The sequence below is a fragment of the Ixodes scapularis genome, unplaced genomic scaffold, assembly GCF_016920785.2.
Source record: "Ixodes scapularis isolate PalLabHiFi unplaced genomic scaffold, ASM1692078v2 PGA_scaffold4__175_contigs__length_147842914, whole genome shotgun sequence".
NCBI lineage: Eukaryota > Metazoa > Arthropoda > Arachnida > Ixodida > Ixodidae > Ixodes > Ixodes scapularis.
In genome coordinates, this window is record NW_024609879.1 from 130,776,819 (window position 1) to 130,802,027 (window position 25,209).

Here is a 25,209-nt window from a genome sequence, read left to right on the forward strand (position 1 = left end):
GACGATGGCTTTTTTTCATTTTCAAAGTCATAACGCTCCAGGAGCCCTTCAAACTTACCTGTTTTTGACGCATATCTGTTTTGCACATCAAACAGATTTATTGGCATTTAATAACATTTATAGTTTGGAATAGATATACATTGCGATGTATTAAATTTTCACAATGATATTGCTTTGGTTTCTTAATAGGTGTAGAGCTTAACTAATTTTAAAAACAATTAAAAACTGTTTGGGTGTTTTGTTGCGCTACCTGGCGGATGGCAGACAAACTGCTGATTTCTAATGTTCAAAAAATTTCCGAGGGCGGCGTTGGCGTCTGTATCATCATCAATCTCCGTGTCTTTTTACCCTCACATTTAAAAAATATATTGGAAGATTTACTATCGATAACTGAATGGTTTAAGTACTGGGTCAGGCTAATAAATCGAAGACCAATATTTACAGAAGCGTAGCGTGATATAATGTGTTCATTATTCGATATGATTGAAATCAATAAACAATGAAGACGAAGAGGAAAAGAATACACCCGAGTTCACTTTATGCCTAGAGTCACTAAATGAGCTTTAAAGTATCGGCACTCCGTTCCCCAAAATTGTTTTGGGCGCCGCCATTTCGGGTCTTGCTCAGAGCAAACGCAACTGCCGATCATCGTGATCTAAAAGTACGACTTCCACCGCATTAGATGCGGTGCCAGGAAGCTGATGCAATATTACAATGCTCTGTCGCGGGTTGTTTAAACATTTGTGAGGGAGGGAAAAGCGTTTCCTGTGATTTTAGATAAAGCTTCATATAACTGGCAACCATGATTTTAAGCCACAATATGGCCAAGTGTCGTTACTCTGAACCGTAGCTAATTTACTGGCACAAGCGGGAACAATGAAGAAGAGGCAGGTGTCAAAAGGTAGTGGCTTGTGGAATCCACGGGGCTTACGATATGGCCCCTCCAGGTATTACTAGGTGGAGCACTTCATGTGCCCTTTGCTTAGGGTGGAGCACGACATCTGGCCATTTTGTCCCCCTCTTTTATTTTTATTTTTTGATCAGAAGCGCGTGAAAGAGCGTGTCCCTGCACGCGCTCGTGGTGCTGATTGTGCTATGGCGACATTTTGTTTTCGTCGATTTTTTTGTATTTTCCCCGTGAGCGCGTGCTGTCGGCATCGGGTACTACAGAGGGTGGCATCACCCTAAACAGAAGGACATTGAGGCACCCTAGGTATTACAAGCGTCTTGAACAAGAGCATGAATAGTGTTATTAAATAAGCTACGCTTCAGAGTAGCCACGCTTGGCCTTAGTATGGCTTAAAATTATGGTTGCCAGTTATTTGAAGCTTTATCTGAAATCACAAGAAACGCTTTTCCGTCCCCCACTTTAAACAGTTTGCGACAAAGCAAAGCAACATTACATGAGCTTCCTAACACCGAATCTAATGCTGACGAGTCGCACTTTTGAATCATGACGATCGGCAGTTGCGCCTGCTCTGCACAAGCACCAAAATGGCGGCGTTCACAACACTGTCGGGGAAGAGAGTGCCGATACTCTAAGCGCAGCTCATTTATTGGCTGTAGTTGCCGCGAAACTCCTTTTCCCTGATTGAAACTGAAAGTAAATATGAATAATACACCATTATTATAGCTTATTTAGTTATAACCAAATACACATAATGAGAGGAGGACGCGGGCGGGTAGGAGAAACGCGGGTTTTATGTGCGACCGTTCTAACCGTCTCAAAAGAGAGAACGCACGAGCTTGCGCTGGTTTAGAAAAAAAGGCATCCAAAGAAAAGAGGCGGCACACTGTGTTTTTTGTTATTATGCGTCTAATTGCAAATTGTTGTTTGTATGTTTATTCAGCCGTAAGTTAGTCTGCCTTAGTGGGCGTCTGGTGTCTCAGCTGTAGATGAGCAATTTAGCCAGTGCGGTAAAACCGAAAACCTGGGGGTCTTCAACGTGCGCCACGCAGTAGTGATGCACGACCGCACGCCGGTACGATGCTCTTCCAGATCGAAACGGGCAGAGGCGGGGTGGGTTCTGCAGCGCGAGCTTTCGCTCACAGTGCTCCGAGCTGGTGTGCGCTAAAGTCAATGGATCCTGGGAAAGTAACGCCAAGCTGCCCGTGTGGTCGCCATCTTGGTCCGTGAAATGAGCAATTTCTCCTTGACCACTTCGTTCTTGGTGAGCCTATCTAAATTCGCTGGTGACGGGTAGCTTTATGGAGGCGTTTATTGTATACCGAGAGTTTGCTATCCACACACCGGCGAAACAAGCGCACATATTTGTACCACCACCACATGCTGGGCCGGTGCTTGGAGGCACTGAAAAATAAGTTTACTGTCTTGAAATACGCCAGATGAACAATAAAATAGTAAGAGATCCATGGAGATATGCATGATTAATAAGTTGATCGCATACGAAGTGCCAAAGACTCTTAAATTGGTGGGGAACGCTTCCAGTACGATGATGCTCCATGGTGATCTTGGCGCGACTGGTTTAGAACAACCCCCTGGAGGCTTCGAAGATTTAAATGGACCAAGATGGCGATTTCCATGGCAGCCTAGAACAATTAGCCAATCGCCTTGCGAGGTTTGGGTCGTGTGTATGTTAGTATCTGTTTGTGCCCGGCTAGCACGTAGGGAAGGCAATGGCGCTACTTTCCCAGGACCCAGTGACTTCAGTGTGCGCTAGACGATGCACTCGGCAACCAACCCCCCCTTGTGCGTCTAATTTATATACAGGTATACGTATTTGAAGATCGACAATGGACGTCGATCGTCTCGAGGTAATGTAACGTAATAACATTATATAAATTATAAACTGGTTGAAGGACTGAACGACTTAATTTTTCAATTCTTGGATTGTAATGTGAGGGTAGCCTATTTTACTTTCTGTTGATGAAGAGCAATATGAGGTGACGAGGTAATGATTAAATGATGAGGCTCTATAAGGACGACGACATTAATGGGTGTTGAACCACAACGTACAGTGCTAGACTTGTTTCAAGTATCGTGTACCCAAAGACTTTCTTCACCCGCAACAGTATATGGTAGAATCAATGAGGATGTTGCTTTACAACTGTACGGGGAACAGGAAAACTGCACTGCGCAGAAGCGCGGCTTATTCGTTAATATGAGGGACGGATTTCTAGCAGCATTCCCTGATTGACTACTTGGAACAAATGGCCTCGTTGACGTAAAGTGTCCCCGTTCCAAAAGATTCTTGAAGCATACTTAAACCGCAAAGGAGTATGAGGCGAAAAATAAGAAAAAGGAGTTTGGTGTGAAAGGTCCAGATCACCACCGTAGCTTCTACTATCAAGTACAAGGGCAGTTACACAATACACAAAGAAAGGTTTGTGATTTAATTATATTTACACTTAAGGGCATTGATATCCAACCTATTCCGAGAGATGACACCTCCTGGTCAACCAACATAGAGCCTTTTCTACTCAAGTTTTACATGGAAGGCCGGACTTCCGCTGAAATTCCTCACGTAGGCGAGTTGTCCGACCGAATAAACTGCCATTACTCCCGATGTGGGTATCTCTCGATCTTTGTTCGTAAGCGATAGTATCATGAGATCGAGCGGTGTGGCTATTCTTCCGCCGAATATTGCTTCGGCGGGTTTTTTTCCGTGTAAGATGAGACCGACGCGTGCTGCCAGAACAAGAACCTGGCGATTCTTCACTAAACTGCTTCTTCCGTAAGCTTCAAAAGGGATTTTGTTTTCGTTTCGCACACCATCTGTTCTGCTTGCCCGTTAGTTGCAGAATGGTATGGTACACTAATGTGATGCCTGATGCCTTTTTTTTTTTTTCTTCAAAAACTTGTTTATTTTATTTGAAGCAAGATGTGGCGCGTTATCAGAGAAAAGTATTTTCGGTAGGGCAAAAGTAGGTAAAATAGACCGTAGAACGTCAATGACGTGTTTGGACGTCGTGGCAGACATCGAGTAAACTTCCAGCCACTTAGAGTACGCATCGTACATGACTCCGCAGATGTGGATACGTTTCGCCACCCACCGACTGAATAGTGGATCGTTTTCAGTTACTGTTCGAGTATTTCCACAAAGTTAGCCCAGGTGCCAGGGCTTTTGTCGAAAGCGGTAAGTGTTCGAAACGTCGACAACGTCGGTAGCCACGTGTTGTGCTTGAAACTGGACACTTACCAATCGCTGAGAAGAAACTTGCTTGTTCGTCTGCCACGAGTCGTCCGATATCCGTTCATCACCACAACACCATCTCCCGACAAAACTGGTCTTCATTGTCCGCATGTCCATGGTTAGCAATCACGTCAACTTATAAATTCCCGAACGCTCATAGCTTGCCGTCGCTGAACGCCGTTCATTCATAGCGTCTTCATTGCAAATAAACGTCTTCCTATTTCTTCTGATGGTTTCCCTAAGCTGTACTTACAACATAATGTGTGTCGGTACTTCCGAAAATATTGCAACGGCGTTTGTTTTCCGCGAACTATAATGTAACAACCTTTACAACATCTTCCGGACCCCGTGAAACACAATATTTCGTGACGTTATTTTAGTCGTCATTAAAATGGTGAGGTAAGTACCGTAAATCGCGAAGCAGTTTACTCGACGTCCGCTTCCACTGGTTGAGTCTACTAAGCGTGCATTCCTGCAGAGGAAATTTTCATTGATAGAATATTGACACGTCTATCAACATTTGATTCCTTCTTGGTAAGATTTATTGCGAAAGCACGTTACAACCGCCGACCGCATCTCCCTATATCAGACACAATTTATACCCAGCCTGACATTCTCGCATACATCCGTTTGCTGGGCCACGCTACTTGAGCTAGCTGAGCACAGCTGGCAGCGGCGCGAGCAAGGCCACGAGGGGAACGTGATGGTGCTCGAGCCATCCCACTGTGAACCAATGTTTCGGCCACCCCACGGGTGCGTGTCGCCATCTATTGGTTGAACTAACGCCTTGTTCAAGATGGCTGCCGTGGGACCGCAGCCTTAAAGCGCGAAATAGAAGCGTCCAATCTCGGCGTCTCGGTGACAGTTTGCTTTGGCTGGGTTTCAACTTCCGTCCGAGCGCAGCCAAAGCTACGTGTGGCCGGAGTCAATCACACGCCGGCAATCGGTCACGCGATCTCGCCTGCACTCTTGTCTCACTCCGCTGCGCCGCGGTGGTCGTCCGCGCCGCCCGCGCTTGCCGAGTATTTCGTCTGCTACGGGTATATCAACGGTATACCGTCTGCTACAGGTTTAAAAAGTGCCCTTTCAAGTTCTGAAATTTAGTCACGGGGGATATTAGTACGCAGGCTGGCCGCTGGCGTCTGTGTCCGAGCTTTCCACCGGTTCGGCATTTCGGCATAGTTTCCAGAAGTAAGTACACATTGCAAGGTGCCCGATGACCCGGCCCTTTTATGTCTCCTTGTATTGTCTGGATATACCAGGGCTCGAGGCGCGGTCCTTTTCACCAGCTTCTCGGCGTTCAATGTGATCGGCAGGTTAAAGGGCCCATGAAACGAATTTTGGATTGGGATGAATGATTTTAAATTGGGACTTTACTAATCGCATATCGTTTGGTTGGCCAAAAAAAAAGAGGGTAGAAAGTCAACAACCAGGTTTTCGGTACGAACATTTGAAAAAATAGCGGACTATTTTGTACCTTCTTGCCTTCGAAAGCTCGCCGCCTTTTCACTATGATACATCCGCGGTTCCAAAAGCGCGTCATCGGCGCCAAACTGACGCACGAGGACACAGCGCACCCGTAACATTTTGTTTTAACATGCCAAACTGACGTCAGCAGAGCCCAGCTCACGCATTGGGCACGAGAACTGCGTCACTCGGACGTATGCGCTCGTCAACAATCAATCCGTCGACGAATATTTGGATTCGCGTTCGTGGCCAATGAGTGCCTTGACGGAACTTATTGTCATTGGAGAATGACAAGTTCTATGGTGTGCATAAAAAGCACGGTGGAAGCAAGAAGTCATCGCACCGGTGCCGAAGGAATGTCACGACCACGTGATTTCACAATTCGCATTTGAGTGCTGGATTAAAGCTAAGGAGGAAGAAGTAGGAAAATCGTTTCATGACCCCTTTAAAGGGATGCCCTGATTTCGCCGCGTATCAGTGAATTGTACTCCATGGCCAGGACGCTTTTCTTGTTTACAACGCATTCGCGGTACGACGTGGCCGGAGTCTCCTGCCGAATTTGAAAGTAGACATCCATCACGACCTCTCGCGCCTGACGCCCAAACGTGCCTTTGCGGAAGGACGTTGTGAAGCGACTCGGTGAGGAAGACAGCGAAGCACACGATTCGGTCATTACGGTATACCCCATAATTACGGGATCTAAATCACACAGAAAAACCGAGCGCTGCAGCCGTGTTGCCAGATGATGTACGTGTTTTCACCGAACCACATGCATTTACATATATATATAAAAACATAAACTTCAGATATTTAATTTCTTGAGGTGCAGATCATTCTCAACAGTACCCATCTGGAATATTGTGCAATGTTTACGAACAGAACAGTTACTTAAAATAAATTACTTTTGCGAACTACTTTGTGGCTCTTCTCGAGGTTGGGAACCGTCCCTCAGCCTTTGGCTGCGCTCGGACGGAAGCTGAAACGAAGACAGCGTCTCTGCTGATACCGGCTGAAAGAAAACAGTGCAAGGGCTGGAGCGCGTGAGCGTCTCGAGACGCGGCTTCAGTCCGCTCAGCTCGTGCGCTGGCTTTTGCAGCGCTTTCTTTGCCCCAGTCTCAGCTGATCGAGACGCTGTTTTTAGCAAGTCGACCCTGGTTTGAAGCGCACGTTGGTTTATTCTGCCGTTGAATATGGCCGTGACGACAACCTCACACGCCCCAAGTTTTCAGTCACAGAGAGTTAAACCTTTTCATTCTAGCGTCGCTTAAACGGGTTAAACCAGTCGTGTCGCATATTTAAAGCCCACGATAGGGGCTGTTTCGCGGCCTGTGGTTGGCGCTGAAATGACTTGCCCATTCAAATCAATGAATGGCCAAACTCTTCCAATAAACGGCTCTGCCGGATGGATGGATGGATGGATGGATGAATGAATACGGCTGAGCCCTTTGGATCGGGCGGTAGCTTACGCCACCTAGCCATTTTGTTTTACCATTTAAGCTTAGATAATTTAAATGTGAAATCTATATTCACTCCGCAGTGCAAAGAATGTGAGGCTATGAAACCCCCTTGCCATCAGTGAATAAGAAAATACCTAGTTTTCTCTCGATTTCTGCCATCATTCACTTAATCTTTGCTTGGTAATCTCTACAGTCTTGAAATCCACTCTCCCTTCGCTGTCTCTAAAACCCAATGACTTTATTAAATCTATGTTGTCTTCGGTAGGCATAGGGTGAAGCCCTTTACAGTAGAGTATCAAGTGCTCAGCCGTCTCGTCCTCCTCTCCAGAAGCAGTGCACACTGTATCCATTTCCTGGTACTTCACTCTGTACGTTCTGGTGCGCAGAACACCCGTTCTTGCCTCAAACAGCAATGAGCTTCCCCTAGAATTGTCATAAATGCTTTCTTTGGCAATAACTCTTTTGTTTAATCTATAGCTTTCCAGAGCCGTCTTTGTCTGCATTCCCTCTAGCCACCGATCTCTTTCTGTGGCCTTAACTTTCTTCTTAACTGAGACTTGCTCTTCCGTATCTTCGCTATAGCCCAAAAACTTTCCTCTTAATTTCCTAGCGCGCTGTCTCCACTTTGTGTCTACACTCCTCATGTATAAATAGCTGAAAACCTTTCGTGCCCATTGCTCCACGTCCATTTGCCTCAACCTATCCTCAAATTCTACCTTGCTCACCGCTTCCCTGCTCTCAAATGATGCCCATCCCATGTCTCCATGTACTCCCTGGTTTGGCGTTTTGCAATGTGCCCCCAAAGCCAGTCTACCTACTCCGCGCTGTTTTATTTCTAGTCTCGCATGCACTTCGGATTTCATGCATAGCACTGCGTTTCCAAAAGTCAAGCCAGGCACCATGACCCCTTTCCAAATCTCTCTCACCACCTCATACCTGTTGTAATTCCAAAGTGCTCTATTTTTCATTACAGCTGCATTTCTGCTGCCCTTACCTACTATATACTTTTCATGGTCTCTGAGATATTCTGCACCATCACATATCCATACTCCTAGATACTTGTATTTACTAGCTCTCTCAACTGTAATATTCTGTATCTTCAGCCTCTCAACTTCATCCTCGTTAATAATCATGACTGCCGATTTTTCGCTACTGAATTCTAAACGTAATTCCTCTCCTTCCCTACCACAGATGCTCATTAATTCCTGCAACTCTGTCCTATTGTCAGCCATTAGTACAATATCATCCGCATACATCAATCTCGGTAAGGATTGCTGAATTTTTTGGCCTAGCTTACTGTAAGAAAGGTTGAACCCAAGCCCACTCTTTAGTCTATCCTCCAATCCTCTCAGATACAACATAAACAGCAAAGGCGATAACGGGCACCCCTGCCTAAGGCCTCGTCTTATCTCTATTTTCCCTGTCGCCTTTCCTTCCCAAGTTATAATCACCTTGTTATCTTTGTAAATGTTCCTTAATAGTGCTGTTAGTCCTTCATCTAGGTTTAAGTTCTCCATTATGTCCCACAGGTTTCTTTGGTTCACATTGTCATAGGCACCCTTGATATCCAGAAATGCCAGCCAGAGCTGTCTGTTTTCTTTTTGCGCTATTTCTATACACTGTGTAAGAGAAAATAAATTGTCCTCCAACCTTCTTTGTTTTCGAAACCCGTTCTGTAACTCGCCCAGTATGCCCTCGCAATCTACCCATTCCTCCAGTCTGTTCTTTATAATCCGCATTACCAACCGGTAAATAACCGGTGTCACGGTTATAGGACGATAATTCCTAATATCAGACTTATCTCCCTTTCCCTTATATATCATACTCATCCTACTAAGCCTCCATTCATCTGGAATATTTCCTTTTGTTATCATGGTACTCACTACCTCCCTTAGTTTTGCCTTAGATTTAGGACCCAAATTCTTCACCAGCTTGATAGGGATACCATCTGTGCCTGTCGATGTGCCACTAGGGACTCTTCGTTCCGCCTTTTCCCATTCTCTTTGTCCAAAATCCGCGATGTCACAAACTGGACTGCTACTTCCTTCGGTTCTCCTATCTTCCACATGTAACCATTCCCGAAATTTCTCCTCCATCACTGCTCCTATATATTGTATCGCATCATCTCCCTCTAATTGATCTCCCTGATGCGAGAGTATGAACCTCTGTCTAGCTTGCGTTGTTTCACCGAGTGAGTTCAAGTGCTCCCAAAACTTCTTGGCAGCGTTTCTATCTTTCTTACTTACATTACTCATCCATTCCTCACCCTTTCTCTGAATTTTCGCATTGATCAAACTGGATGCCTCTCGGCGACATGTTATAAAATTGTCCCATTTTCTTTTTACTTCCGTTTCGGACTCCCCACTACGCTTGGAATACCTGTGTTCTCTAGAGGCTTCCTGACGTTTTTGTATCGCTTGCTTCACTTCTTTGTCCCACCAACTTTTTGGTCTATGTCCTTGCTTCCCCTTTCGTTTACTCTTAACTTTGTCTAGTTCTAGAGCAAAAAGCCTAGTTAGGCTCTCATAGGTCCAATCTGTATGCCGTTGCCCTGAAACTGCTGCCTCTATTCTTTCAACAACTATTTCCAACTCTTTGTCGCTGCAGAAAGTTTGCTTTGAATTATGTTGTCTAGTTTCAGCATTTACTTCTCTGGCAAAATGGAGCTTAATACGTTTGTGATCACTACCAAGACTTTTGGAACCTTCTTCATCTATTTTCATTACTTGTAACTTACCCTATATTTTGTGTGACATGAGTACGTAATCTATATTTGAATGCAGATTGCCAGTTTCCCAAGTTATGTGCCCGTCACACTTCTGACTGGTATTACATAAAACTAAGTCATGTTTTTCCACCAGTTCTAGTAATATGCTTCCAGTTGAGTCCGTATGCCCATCCAGACCCTCAATATGGGCATTCATGTCTCCCATAATAATTATTTCGGAGCCTTCCCCTAGTTCACTAATGTCTCTTGATATGCAATCAATCATTTTTCTGTTTTCCTCTTTAGCACCTGTCCCTGTCCATAAGTAAACCACTCCAAGGACTGTAGATTCCCCAGCGACTTTTCCTTTCAGCCACAAATGTTCGGCGCACTCCTTTCTGATCCTTTGAAAGTTCATATTCTTCTTAATAAATGCTCCAATTCCACCTCCCTTCCTCGTTCCCTCCATTCTGTTGCATTCTTCCCACACATAGTCAGGGTTGCAAGGTGGCTGCTCCATGTCTCTGAGATGTGTTTCCACAAACCCATACACCATTAAATCCTCCTTTCTTAGTTGCTCCTCTACCTCTTCCCATTTTAACCTATTTCTACCACCCTGCATGTTAATATATCCAATGTCTGATTGTGCTGTTTTTTATACCTGTTCTTACGTTTTCTCCTCTTTTTAACCCTGGGTGCCTCTCCTGACTTCGTTGGGTTTTCAGTTACTTCAGTGCCCCCAGGGCCCTCGGTCCCCCCAAAAAAGCAGTCACCGTGCGGCCCATCCTATCCCCCAGCCTGTAACCCGTGGCCTCACTGTAGTGAATGCCATCTGCAAAAGGGCGGGAGCCAGCCTCGTACACTTCTCTGTTTACTTCCATTACGTCGTACCGAAGCTGTCGACTCATACCCTTAATTACTCCGTTGGCTTCGACAACCCTCCTCTCCGTTAACCCGGACTGCCCCCGAACTTCTGGAATGGTGCACACAACCACATGCATATTCTCAGACACGTCCCTCAGCTTACGTATTCCCACGTTTAGCTGCTTTCCGAGGTTCTGGCTCCTGCCCTTCAGCACATCATTAAGCCCCGCATGAACTATTACTAGGTTCCTTCCCTCCCGGTTATCCCACACCCCCTCACGTGCTGCGGTCATAGCATCCACCATACACTTCCCTGGCTGGACCTCTACGGTTACCCTCTGGTCTCCCTTCACCCTGTTATGTACACCCCTCCTAACCCGTGCTACGTTAGAGTTCCCCACTACCAGTACCCTAGATCCCCCTGGTGCCTGCGCGCCTTTGTCCTGCGACTTATCTCCTGTCACCTGACTGCCCGACGCCTGCTGCTCGAAGGCGCCATTGAGCTGAGGTTCAATCAGCTCTCCAGCGTCGTCGAGCCCGCCTGCCAACAGGCCGGACTCCCGACCACCAGGGACCCCAGCCTGCAGACTGGTGGTTCGTCCCGCTAGAACAGACACTTCCTCCTTTCTTCCCTCGCTACTCTCACTCGCTCGAATTACCCCTTCCAGGCGCTCTACCCTACTGTCACACTCCCTCTTACGCTCCTCTAAACCCGCCTTCCATACTTCCCCCAGCTCTTCCGCCTGCTTCTCGAGGCCGACCCGCTGCTCCCTCTCGTGATTAAGCTGCCTAGTCAGCTCCTCTACCTGGGCCTCGAGACCCACCCGCTTCTCTCCTTCTGCCTTAAGCTGGGCCTCAATCTCCCGAACTCTACCCTCCCATTCCCCAGTTACCTGCTGAAGCTTCACACAAAGCCGACACTCGAAACTCACCCCCGCCGCCTCCTCCAGGCTCCCGAAACCCGTCTACTCCAGGTAACACCACCTCCCACACCCCTCGCACTGCACCAACTCGTCCCCACCCTTGTCATGCCGACCCAAATCTAGACCCATGTCTAGACCGGGAACAAACCGTCCCTTCCCGCCAAAAATTCAAACAGAGCCTACTTTGCGAAACTAACGTTAACTGCTGCTGTTCAAACCTAATACTGCTACCCATAGTCACTTCCAATCAACTCTCAAAAAAAGAGAGAGAAAAGAAGAAAAACTGGCACTTAGCTTCGGATGCTCGAGGAGAACCAGGAAACACGTCCGCTCACCGCAACTCAGCCGCAACCACGGCGCTGCGAGCCGCCACGGGGCTCGCAGCGCCGTGGGGTGGCGTTTCTTGAGACTATGGCGCGTGCCAGCCAATGGGAGCCTTGCTCCTTGAAACTATGACGCGCGCCAGCCAATGGGATCCTATCCATAAATTCGCTGCAAGAGACTACAGGCTTCGCTCCAATGGGACAGGGGAATTTAAGTGACGTTTGGCGCACGGCTTCAAAAGCTGATAACGCCGGTTCGCCCCATGGGACAGTTAATGCTTTCGCGTTCAAATTATTCTCACCCGGTTTGTTCACTCAACTTTGCAGGACTTGCATATGATAAGTAAGTCGCAAATAAGTTATTACATGGTGTTTTATGTGTGTTAAACACATTCATTTTTCTCTTTTTTTTTTTTTCAAGGGATATTGAACCAAGGAATTTAGTGTCCATAATAAGTGGCGCATGTTCTTTCCACGAGCCAGCAGCGACCGGTGTGCGCGAGCACGCGCAACAAAAGCTACGTCGAAGACCTCCATTCGCGGTTAAGATGACAGTGAAATGTATGGGCTTCGGGCCAAAGGAGAATAAAGACAAGTTTTTCATTTACACAGTGGTGTCTGGTGTAAAAGGTAAGCGATTAATTGGTCTAACAAGCACCTAGCTTTCACTTGTAGAGTTGGAAAGCCTGTCTTTATTCTCCTTTAGCCCGAAGCCTATACATTTCACTGTCATCTTAAAGGGGCGGTGCAACGATATTCAACGGGAATATTTTTCACTTCACACGAGTTTACTGGCAGTAGTGGGACTCAAGGATACTCGCAAGCAACGCCACTGACCAAGAAACTTCTTTGTTGCGCTGTAATTTTGAGGACAAAACCGAGTGTTTTCATTCAATCTCTCCTTCGCAAAACCTGATGACGTAGCTCGGCGGTAGCAGTACCGCCCAGTGACGATATTTGAATGCGGCTCATAGATTGGACCCGAGCATGGCATGAATACTCGATTGTGGCTCGTGATAATCGATATCTCGAGAAGCATTCGGGTAGTGTCCTGTGTCCAATCGCTGCAACGACGACAATAGCCGAGCCATTACAATGTCCGGAACTCAGCGCGTGTCCTGTGCTTTGCCAACCCCAGCGCGTGGCTATGATCAACATTGGCGGCATATAATCGGCTCCAGATCACGTGGCCGCTTGTTCCGACTGCGAGTTGAGGGGGCGAGCTCTGCCCGTTTTTCTTAATTTTTTTTCTTCGACTTCAATTGCGTGTGGTGAAAAACGAACGGGTATTTCACAGGTCATTAACGTCAGGGATCCGTTCTAAGCGGTTTTTGCGCAAAATACAAAAGTCGTTGCATCGCCCCTTTAACCGCGAATGGAGGTCTTTGACGTCATTTTTGTTGCGTGTGCTCGTGCACACCGGCGGCTGCTGGCTCGTGGAAAGAACGTGCGCCATTTATTATGGGCACTAAATTCTTCGGTTCAGCATCCATTTAAGAAACGTAAGGCGGGACGAGTGCGGTGCATCTCATTATCGCTCTGGAACCAATCAGATTGCTGTATTAGCCGATACGGAAATCGAAGATCCAATCACGAAGCAGGAAGGGCGAAAAGAGTTAACCGCGCCCTGCGATTCTTAAACTTTCTAGTGACTATACCTAAGCTAAATCTCCAGTTGTGATTGCTGTTGTTGTTGTCGTTTTTGCTTCTTCTATGACAATATATGTAACCCCATGTATACTTTAGATGTTTATTAAAACTGACAGCGACCTTTGTCTACCAAGTGGCATATAATGCACGAAATGCGGCTATTAAAGGATCTTTCGCTTACATTTTTAGGAGGCATTAAAAGCCTTTTCGAGGAGCGAAGAAGACCCTAGATTTTATCGATTTAGCAAGGAAGCAGACTTTATTCATAGGTCAGGTGACATGAATTTCCCGCCAAATTTTACGTGGAACCTGAATTGGTGTATATAGGTCAACGCACGTCAGGTCACCATACGTAAATTTTCCCGCCAAATTTAGTGAGGGAACCGAGTAGGTGTACATGTCAACTGACGTCAGGTCACGCGACAACAATTTTCAGGCTAAATTTAGCTGGGAAACAGAATTGGTGGGATGGTCAAGCGAGGCAAGGTCCGGTAAGCTCACGTTCCAACCAAATTTAGAAGGCTAATTGTATCCTTCCATAGACGTTAGCAGGTACGGCCCCTGGGCACCGCCATCTTCCTACTGGTGTCAGTAGATCGTCTGATCGTCAAGCGTTGCTGATGCATACCCCTGGTTTCCAGACTGCCGCCTAAACAAAGCGTTTTCCGTGAATGGTGGCCAGACTAGCTCTCGAAGCGCGGCTGCTTGCAAATGTTTATAGGTCACGTGACGTCGAGTCACCCGACGTCAAGTTTCCCGCTAAATTTAGCGTGAATTGCAGTGAAGGACTGACGGACGGACGGTCAACATTTTGGGACTGGGCAGGTTCCGATAAAAAAGCATTTCAGGCTTTTCAATAATCAGCCACAACAGCTTGGTGAAAGAGACCGACAAAACCGAAGGGAAAAAAGTATACTAAATCAGTCTATACCCGTGCTCCTTAAACACGTGCGGTTACAATTCCCGGTGTGACCTTTCTTTAAAAATAATGCATAGTTCTGGTCGTAAAACTGTTTTCTAAAATGGAACGCTTCGTAGATGAGAAATTTAATTAACGATTTTGTCCTCGCTTTCCAGTTTAACCCGCAGAAGCTCAGCAGAAATATTTTTTTGAAAAAGACTGGCAGGGTTTGGGAACACGCACGTGGCACACCTGACGTTTTACTTATATTCTTTTTTCGTAACAATAAAATCTAGTTCTTTTTTTTCAGCACATCGCCACGCGGATCAAAATATTGCCTAGCGAGTAAGCGATATATGAGGCTCAGCGTCTCACCGTAGTCATCACCTGTCCTCTTCTTCGACAACAGCAGTCGTACCAGACGCAGAAATAATGGCAGTCACCTTTGCGAGCGCCGTCAAGGTGGTCTTCGTGCTGGCGTTTCTTTTCGCCGTAACCTGTAGTGAGTATATTTCGACCCACGTTCCATGCTCATTGCTTTACGTTGGTCTGCAGTCGGAACGTGTCGAGCCGATGTCACACCGCAAATACACATTGAACCAAAGACGAGTCTGGAGACACGGTCTGAGGCGCGTGTTTCTCTGTCTTCAGACATGTCTCAAGACTATCTTCAGACATGTTTTCGGAGCGTTTAAACATATCGGGTACGCAGATAATTTCGTCAGCACCTCTGCAGCTAACTCCGTGTCTTTCGTTCGTATGACGTACTACATGAGGATAAGTGTGAGGGAGTTTTTGGGGCTAATAATTTTTTTACGATACCGGCCAATTAACACAGCTTGATCGTGTTCATTTAGTGGATTCAGGGTCGACTAAACGTTGGTCTTGCGGAGTCTGGATGCGGAGTGTTAGGTACCAACTTGCGGAGTTAGCCTTGCGGTCTCTCGGAGTATTAATACCAAACTGACGCGATGTTGCAGGATTTTTATACTCCACTGAACTCTGAGCGCAGACGTATACGATCCGACGAAGCCAATGAAGCGCCGCTAAAAGTGCGTCGTCATGGCTCCATGTCATTGGTTCGTTTGCTATCAGTGGCTAAACCAGACACGCACAAAGACGATGATCGTGAGCGTCGTAACGGGAAGTAAGAGACTCGTGACAGCAAGATGAACTGGACGACACCGTATTCTTCCTCCCCATTTTGTGCACACGTTTCCAGCGCCATGGCTCAGGTGAAAAATGCGGAGTCATCACGCGTGTCGTTTTTATATTTCACAGAAAAGGGCTACTGCACACGTTCAGTATTGGTTCCATTGTCCAGTTGGCAACAAAGACAGCGCGCGGAAGAAAATTATTTGAACGGTCTGGTATATGCGGTCCTTGCTAGTGTGGTGCCAACCGCAGACGAAGCATCTAGATATAATGCAAGTTAAATAATCGCTGTAATCCTGATGTGGGAATTAAATTAGTGTATCACTCGTGGAAGACAGTCGCCAGTCGTATTCGAGCCTGCTTTGCGAAGATTTGATTCGAGACGCAACTTGGAGTTACCTTTTACAAGCCAAACGTGGCGTCGCTTAGGTGCAGGGGTGGTTCACCCTGGTGTATATGCCTCAACACAAGTAATTGCAAAGCCAAGCGCAGTCGAACACCAGTTTGTCCAAATTGCACGATTCTTGACAGGGAAACTTCTTTTTTTCCGCTTGCGATTTAGGAATTTGAAAGCCATATAAGGGCAGGTAACCAAACTTGATACTCTTAAGTCTAGGTATTTCCTTTCTTAAATGGCCAAACAAGTGCAGGATATAGGCTTCATCGAGTTCTGCTTGTTCGTTTGTCACCTGGCTCCTTTGGACCTCAGTTCCCGCGGAAGTGCCAGAATTAGGCTTAACTTCCGGTTGTTCGGTTTTCACCTGGCAACTTCGGGCCAATATTTCCAAGCCTGTGCCAAAATTAGACTTTAATGCTGGTGGTTCTTCGGTTGATACTTGGCAAACTTGGCTCATGTTTGGCTCTCTGTCGCTTGTGTGGCGAACTAGAAAAAAAGTCATAGGAAAGGCAGAGAAAACTACTTTAGCACTAACTAACGTTTTGGTGCATAAACTTATTCGGTAAAGTAAGATCCTATATGATTGCCAAAGTTAGACCGATTTAAGCGTTTCTCTATCGTGCCGCCTGGGTGTGAATGATGCTTTCTGTACGGGCCTTCAATAAAATGGGACCGCTCACAAAAATTACCCCTATAGTCGTGCGATACGCGAGGAGGATTTTTAAATGTTGGCAGTTCATTTATAGCCTCACTTGCATTTTAGTAACATTGTTCTACTCGGTTGCAGAGACGGAGGCCGCCTCTGGACCTCAGCACACTTGCGCCTATCCACAGGGTAGGTAAACTGTTTTAGTCGTTTTAGTGGGCAACTTAACATGTTATCGAATACCGTTAGCATGAGCATTCTTTAAACAAGTGGTTAACTTTTGGTAGGATGATCGTATAATCACCTAATGTTACCGCGAGCGGCGGCAATAATCTCAAGAAGGAAAAACTACCACTGCGGGTACAGTAGGCTATGGAAGTTAGAGTTTCTATAACCCAGTATAGACCTTTCCATCGCTTATCATTCGAGCGAAAAAGGCTGAGTCACTGAGCTGTGGAAGCATGCGCAGCGTCTTATCTACCGCACAGCGGAGTAACAGCGCATGCTCCTGCAGTAGGCGTTCCACAGCCCAGCAGAGAAAAAGGGTGACGCACAGAAGGCGATTTTTGCAAAGGTATACACCATCGCCTGTAGTTTTTCCTTCTGGAGATTGTTGCCGCCGTTCTCTGTAACATTAGCTAATTAGACGATCATTCTACTAAAGGCTTATTACTAAAGAGTTTATTGCGGTGTTAGTACTTGTTTTGGAAAGAAGAAGAAGCTGCCGTGCTCTACGAACGCTTTTTTTTTGTTAGTGCTCGGCAATTTTGCAAATAATTTTGCGTTTTTGGGTTTCTGAAAACATTTACCAACGAAAATGACATCTTAGAAGCCTCCTCTACAGACCACGGAGCTGTCACAAGATCCCAGTTCTAAATATTTGGCTTCCAGACATCATCGGCCCCATGGACCCGATCATCTGCAACGTCTAGATTGCCACAACGCCAAATTTCCCATTTCAAGAGCAACCCAGGCTCAAAGCCTGACCTACCGCCCTCAACATCCATGAGTGAGCACCTTTCTAACGAGACGCAAGGACTGATAATGACCTCACCACTTCCACCGGCTACTACATCCCAAAGGCAAGATGACCTACAACAAGCTATCGAGAAAAATACAACTTATGAGACAGAAACTGAAATATCAAGTTGCGAAGCTTCAACTGATGATGAAGGCGAATTTCTGCTCCCTAAAAAAAAGAAACGAATCCGGAAAAGCTCTGGATCTAGTGCGAACACGACCATTCCTAACGGCACAGCACTAGGAAACGTTGTCATATTTACACCGCAAGATCCACAGATCAAAATAAAAACCCTTAATCCTGTCAAGCTAACCAGTGCTCTAAAAGCCAACTGCCCAGAAGGAATCATAAGCATTCGTCCTAACGCAAGACTAAGACTAAAGCAAGGTCCTCGCCGTGGAGACACGTAACTTTGACACAACCAGAACACTTCTGCGCATCACCACATTGTGTGGCATTCAAGTAAGAGCATATGAACCACGCACGAGCAGTATGGCAGTTGGTGTGATTCATGGTGTATCGGTTGATATCACCGAGAAGGAAATTCTCGAATGCGCAAAATCAGAACCCTCCGTCATAAGGGTACGCATGCAGGCTGGGAATATCACAGTCTGTAGCACTTACATGTTCAACTTCACGTGCCCCAGATGCTATTCACATTGACTTTGTACGCCACAAGGTAAACCAGTACTTAGAGAAGCCAACACAATGCAAGCTATGTGGACGACTAGGGCACGTCGCAGCAGCGTGCATATCACCTTTGTGCATACAATGCGGCACCAAGCACGAGGGTACCGATTGTGACGAGACACCACATTGCGTCAATTGTGGACTTGAACATCCCTCTACCTCACGCCAATGTCCTAAATGGCACGAAGAAAAGGCCGTTACTGAATATCGTCGCTCCAATCATGCAGACTACCGCACGGCGAAGGCCGCTGTCAAAAAAGTGTCATCGTCTACTGCTCCTGAAGCACCTCGGGAAATAATATCTAGAAAACTACAAAACGTGATGCCACAGTCAACATCCACAAGAAGACAGCCATAGACAGTTGGTTGTTGCCCAGCGCAAGTTAAACCCCAAACAACCAGCCACGGACAATGAAGTTCCACTTAACGACACGGCGATGTTTCCTCCCCTCCCTAACAGGGCTGCCAATACAGACAAGGTCGCAGAAACACCAACTAATCCCACGGCACCAGCTCCCACTGTCGAGGAATCGCTGCATAATTGGCAAAAACATCATTCGACTGAGTCCGTCAGAAAATAAAATACTGGACTTGACCTCCATCAAGTCGATGCCGACAAGGAACAAGCGATGGACACGTCGAACGTGGAGAGGTCTCCTGAGCCAAATAGGCAAGCGTTGCCGGAAACCTCATCGAGACCTTCTTCATCGCTGAATATCGGTGGCCTTTTACTGGCTGCAATCAATGCTCTCCGAGTCTTATTTCAACAACTCTCATCACCATTTGCCAGCACACTAACTAAAATTATCGACACAGCCATCCCATTTATCCAAGGATGGTTCTCTCATTGAGGATCAAATTCAACGAGCTACCATTTTCCATTGGAATGCCAGGGGATTGAAAGCACGTCTTTCGGACTTTCGTCAATTTATTCAGAAGTACCGTTTTCCTATATTAGCCATATGTGAATCTAAACTGTGTAGTGACTTCCGCCTTTCGGGGTATGAAGTATTTCACTCCGCACGAATATCAGGACCAGCAAGAGTGATGATTGCTGTGCGCAAAGAACTCACATATGTTTCTTACGACGTTCAACACCATCCGGATAATGAATATGTGTGTGTAACCATCCAACATGGAAAGTGTAAGGTTTCTGTAATTGCAGCATACATTCCACCCGGGGTCAGATTTGAATAAAAAAGACTCGAAGACATTCTGAACAACTGTCCCCCTCCGCATATATTAACCGGCGATTTTAACGCACATCATCCAGTAGGGGGAAGTCTGCACATGAATACACGAGGAAGACGCCTGGTTGACCTCGCTGCTGCACACCACCTATCAGTATTAAACGGCGGGAGCCAAACTTATCTATGCGGTACAACCTGCAGCAGCTGTCTGGACGTGTCATTTATGACAAACACCATTCTCACTTCTGCGGACTGGTTCACTGATATCGAGACGCGCGGAAGCGACCATATTCCTACCTACATAATAATCGAGTCGTTTCAAGGCACACCAAATAGAAATACAGTTCAACAAGCACACTGGGATACTTATAAAACCTCAATGGAGCAGGCTTGCAAGAACACTGCAAGCTTGTCTACGTTCGAGAGCGACATTCCGAAATCGAGGAAAGCTGCTACCAAAACTTACAACCTTTCAAGTAACCAATCCACCATTGATTCAGAATATGAACGCTTGCGCGCAATTCGCCGTCGAGCAGAGCGCAAAGTAAGACGAACAAAAGACCCGAATGATTTGCGAGATGCCCGGAAGGCCCAAAGGCACACGAGGCGGCACCTACAAAAACTTGGTTGGCGACGCTGAAAATCTATATGCGCTTTAATGGACCCCAAAAAGCCATACACCGACGTATGGAAAATTGCGCGTGGACTAAAAACACCCCCCACCCCCCATCAACTGCGTCCATTTAAGGCATTAGCTTTGCATAAGCAATGCTCTGAAAAACGTATAGCCGAAGAATACTGCACTATGCTCACCAGCTCATCAAATAGCCAACAGCAGAAATCCAAGGCTAATGTTGCCATTCCTTCCACAACGAACGGGAAAATGAATGACCCGTTTAGTATGCAAGAAATGGAAGCTGCACTTGGTTCTACAAATGCGAAATCGTCACCCGGCCCTGACGGTGTGAGGTACTCAGACCTAATCCACCTGGGATCAGAGGCGAAGGCGCGGCTTCTAGCGTTTTTCAACATCTCATGGGAAACCGGTATTGTACCTCTGACGTGGAAAAAAAGTAGAATAGTTCCTCTACTTAAACCAGGCAAGTCAATGCTTGATATATCGTCTTACCACCCTATAGCTCTTGCGAGGTGTATTGGTAAACTGATGGAGAAAATGATCCTCTTTCGTATCGAATGGTATCTAGAGCAAAACGGGTATTACCCAAATATAATGTCCGGATTTCGGAGAGGCCGAAGCTCTATTGACAGCGTAATTGATCTCGTGACTTCAGTGGAACAATCTAAGTCGGAGGGGCGCATGTGTGCCGCTGTATTCTTAGATATCAAGAGCGCATTCGATTCTATCACTCATAGGGCCATTCTAAATCTTAGAAGAACTTGGACTGGGTGGTCATATATACCGCTGGATATCCAGCTATCTCGACAACAGATTTATTTACATCTCCACACAATCTGGAAATACACGACTCTTCCGCGTAACCGAGGGAGTACCACAAGGAGGAGTGCTGAGCCCAACACTTTTCAGACAACCGCTCATAAGCCTTGTTAAGACACTTCCTAACACAGTTCATGCTTCGATTTATCCGGATGATATTTGTATTTGGGCGTCCGGAATTACGCGATTGCATATAAAAGCAAGACTTCAGAGAACATTCAATATCCTGCATCATTACTTAAAATACAGGGGACTACATATATCAACATCAAAGTCCGCTGCAATCGCGTTCACACGCCGAAGCATGGACAAATACCCTCTAGCTATCTGCAAAGAAAAAATACCATTCGTAAAGGTATTTTTTCGTACCTTCCGTAAAGGCGTCGTCGTTGATCGGGGTCTGATATGGACGCCCCATATTCAACATCTTAAGAAGAAGCTCTCAGCGTTTGTCCTACTAGCCCGGTTCATCAGCGGCACAACATGGGGAGCGACAGTTCCTGCCCTGCTGCGTCTTTACCAAGTTATGTTTGGGGGCATCTTGCGCTACAGCCTCCCCGCTTTCAACGGCACGTGCAAAACAAATATGAAGATGCTACAGAGCCTACAGGCTCGAGCCCTGCGCTGCTGTCTTGGCTTCCCTCGGTCAGCGTCCACGCCAGGCATTATAGCCGAATCCCGACACTTCCCAGCATGTGTTCTTCAAATTCAAGAAACCTTAAGAATACATTTACGGCATCTAACCAGACATAAAAGACATTATCTAGCCGACATTATGTCATCTAGACCATCGTCCAACTATGCTCGTGTTTGAGCACTGTACCAACAAGAATTTCCATCAAGGTTTCTAACACCAGAAATTGCGGCTACTCCACCTTGGACCATACCTGCGCTGCTAATATCCTTCGAAATTCCTGGGAACCATACAAAACGCAACACTCCTCAGGCGGTGCTGTACCAACATACAATGATCGAACTCTATGGATCTCATATATCTCGTATACACGTTTTCACCGATGGTTCTACAAGTATAATGAGCTCAACAGCCGCTGCTGTGTTTCCTACCAGAGATATAACTATTAAGCACAAACCAAGTCACAAAACATCTTCAACAACAAGCGAACTGATTGACATTCAAGAAGCGGTGAAGTGTATCGAGAAACAACAACCTCAAACATGGACAATCTTCACCGACTCCAAAGTGTCCTTGAAAATTCTACAATCGGCTATGGTACCTAGCGGATACCAAGAACTTGGTTTGAACATCATGCTACTTTTAAACCGCTGCCGAGTTAAAGGACATGATCTGCGCCTCCAATGGATTCCAAGCCATAGTGGGATTTCTGGCAACGAGGCAGCAGATGCAGCGGCTAAATCTGCCCATAAAAATGTGTGCACCCTGAAAATTCCTTACTTCAAGTCAGAAGCTAACTCACCAGTGCGTAACGTAGCCAAACTCCTGACATCACATCTATGGGCTGATCCCGAATACCACCACTCCCGATTATACGCCCTCGATCCACATGTGACATTTAGATATCCGTCTGGACTTCCACGCAGGTCCCAGGCAGTACTACACAGACTTCGACTGGGGGTGGCGTTTACCCGACACTTCCTACATCGACTAAAAAGAAGAGACAGCCCTAACTGCCCAGTCTGCGGTGTCCAGGAAACTGCAAATCACCTTATCTGTGGATATGCCATCTACGCCGTGGAAAGAGAAGACCTTCACAGAACAATTCAGAGGCTAGACGACCGACCTGTCTCCAGTGACAAAGTGTTGGGCTCGTGGCAGTCCACGGAACATTCAATGAAAGCCACAAAAGCCCTGGTACGATTTCTCGAGGACACCCGGGTGATGCAATCCCTGTAGGCAGAGACTGATATTTTTAACTATTCAACCCATCATCCTTTCAGCTCTCTCTTCTCATATTCATTACGCACCTCTTCTTACCTTTTCATCCCGTAATCCTTTCCCCTGTGCAGAGTAGCCAGCTAGGACAGAACTCCAGGCTTAGCTCTCTGCCTTTCACTCATCACTTTAATAAAAAAAGTACTTGTCTGGGTCTTTATAGATCGTTTGTTTTTTCTGCTTTTATTTGAGGGTGTATACTAATGCAGACTCTTTATTACCATGAGCGCTGAATGTAGTACAAAATATTAGTATATAGATTAACATAGAAATTCATTTAAATACTTTACTTAGAATTGTCCTTGAGTCTAGTATTTAAAAAAAATGTCATGCTAAATGTCGTATTTCGCATGACATTTTTTTAAAATACTAGACTTTCACCTTTCCCGCAAATTAAAAAAAATATATATATATGTTTATGCTAAAGATGGTGTGATGTCTCCAAAACAACTCAGAAAAGTAAAGTTCAAAAAGGTTTTAAAGTATGAAGCTCTCCAACATAAACTTTCGGTTGAACAGACTGAAAGATTATGAACCAAATCAGTGACATCGCGGCAAATTAAGGTGAACCTCTAGGCTCTTTTGTCTCGAACCACTGCAGTGTCTAAATTCTTATGCTAGGTTGGGTACTTTGTCCAAACCATTTTTGATCCACGCAGATGTCCGTCTCTATTCGGATGAGCGTAGCACCGCATATTAGGTTGTGTATTCATTACCCCGAGGCTAGTAGTCACATTATGGTACCTTCAACGCGCCTTCAAATGATGTGGTTAGCGTCCTGACTCGCCCACACATCAAAAGTGGTCGCTAACTGGCATCAAATGACGTCACAGAAGCCGGAGGGGCATGCTGTCGGATGTTACAATCCTGGCGGCCGCAACTAGAAGTGACAACAAAAAGTACGAACAGCGAACGCGAGTGTCGCTGTCCTCGCCACGTCACAACCCCTGTCTGATGAAGCTTCAGTGAACTGACCTGCAACAAAACAAGCGTTTGCCAAACCCACCACTGCGTCTGTGACACCGCCAGGTTCGCGGCTGGCGACAGCCTACACTTTTGGCTTCAGTTTGGTCCCTCGGAAAGAAAGAGTACGAGATCGCCGATCACAGGGATTGGACATCGCCGTGCTTGACCTTGGCGCTGGCCAATCTCAGCTCGGGGCCTGATCAATCGCGGTGGTCACCAATATCACTGACTTTCTTGGCGAGTGTCTAGAACCCTAGCATGACGTCATCAGGCGGAAATCGAGGGACCACTTCTTATAAATCGGTAAGTATACCACCCGGAGACGTGTTGTCAGAGACATTATAGTCGTGCGCTTAATGGTCCTTCCTGTGTTTTTTTTTTTTCAGCAAAAACCTATAAAGGAGTGCGAGGACCTTCAATAACCTTTCATTTTTCTTCCCTGCAGCTTGCACTAATCCGGGCACAAATGACCCTAGCCACGTCGTTACAGCGACTGCACAGTACAACCCGACCACTAAGAAATGCGAGACCATCCCGTCGGAGACCGGACCTCACAACTGCCAGAAGTTCGCGACCCTAGCAGACTGCGAGAAGAACTGCGCGAGTGCAAAGAACTGCGTAGTCTGCTAGGCATGATCTAACAACCCCGAGAACACGCATGGTTGTTGACCCCGTGCTGTGATGGTGAAAATAAAGCGGTTCTCAAAAATGGCTGCCTCATCGACAATATGTAATTAAAGCAACTTACACTACGTACAAAGATGGTAAAGCACCGTTGCAAGCCAAGGCATTGCACCAACGTAATCTAGGTACACCCTGATCGTGACGTACCTACCGACGCATTTCTCCATTCTAGCAATTTTTAGTGCAATCATCCCCAACTTTCTCGGGACGCCTTGGTGGATGCACTAAAATGAGAATTTCGACTGAACAACAACAAACATCGTAATGTTCCCCCGGAATATTTTAGACGACAATCATGAAACATCACTAAGCAGTAATAACAATTTTAGACGCGTATGATTTATATTTCACGCCTCTACAAATTTCTTTGCATCGAGTCCTATGGGCCACAACCCCAAAATTATCAATCCCCCCCTTTCCCCCCAATTGCCCTGGTGCTGCGTCCAGCCGGAATACCGCGTTGAACGCGCTCACAAATTTAGCTTCCATTGTTATTGTTTTCAATACAACTCGAAGATGCGTACAGAAGGTGCCTATGATGGTAAGCTGCGCCTTTTATGCAGTTTAACCGTCACGAAATTTCTAATCCGCGTAATTACGTTAAAAAAAAAAAAGTTGCACCCAATAAAAAAAAATACTGTAAAAC

At 46.1% G+C, this 25,209-nt stretch overlaps 1 protein-coding gene across 1 annotated transcript; it reads left to right on the top strand.

Annotated features, from left to right (window-relative positions):
* Positions 1-12,231: 12,231 nt before the first annotated feature.
* On the top strand, positions 12,232-24,588 carry LOC120845250. Its single transcript, XM_040217073.3, has 4 exons — positions 12,232-12,238; positions 14,856-14,948; positions 16,786-16,833; positions 24,325-24,588. The coding sequence occupies exons 1-4, from the start codon at positions 12,232-12,234 to the stop codon at positions 24,507-24,509; spliced, it is 333 nt and encodes a 110-aa protein (XP_040073007.1). The 3' UTR covers positions 24,510-24,588.
* Positions 24,589-25,209: the final 621 nt, after the last annotated feature.

Coding starts and splice junctions, on each gene's coding strand:
- LOC120845250 (XM_040217073.3), top strand. Junction 14,949..16,785: donor TCTTTTCGCCGTAACCTGTA/GTGAGTATATTT, acceptor ACTCGGTTGCAG/AGACGGAGGCCGCCTCTGGA. Junction 16,834..24,324: donor CACTTGCGCCTATCCACAGG/GTAGGTAAACTG, acceptor TCTTCCCTGCAG/CTTGCACTAATCCGGGCACA.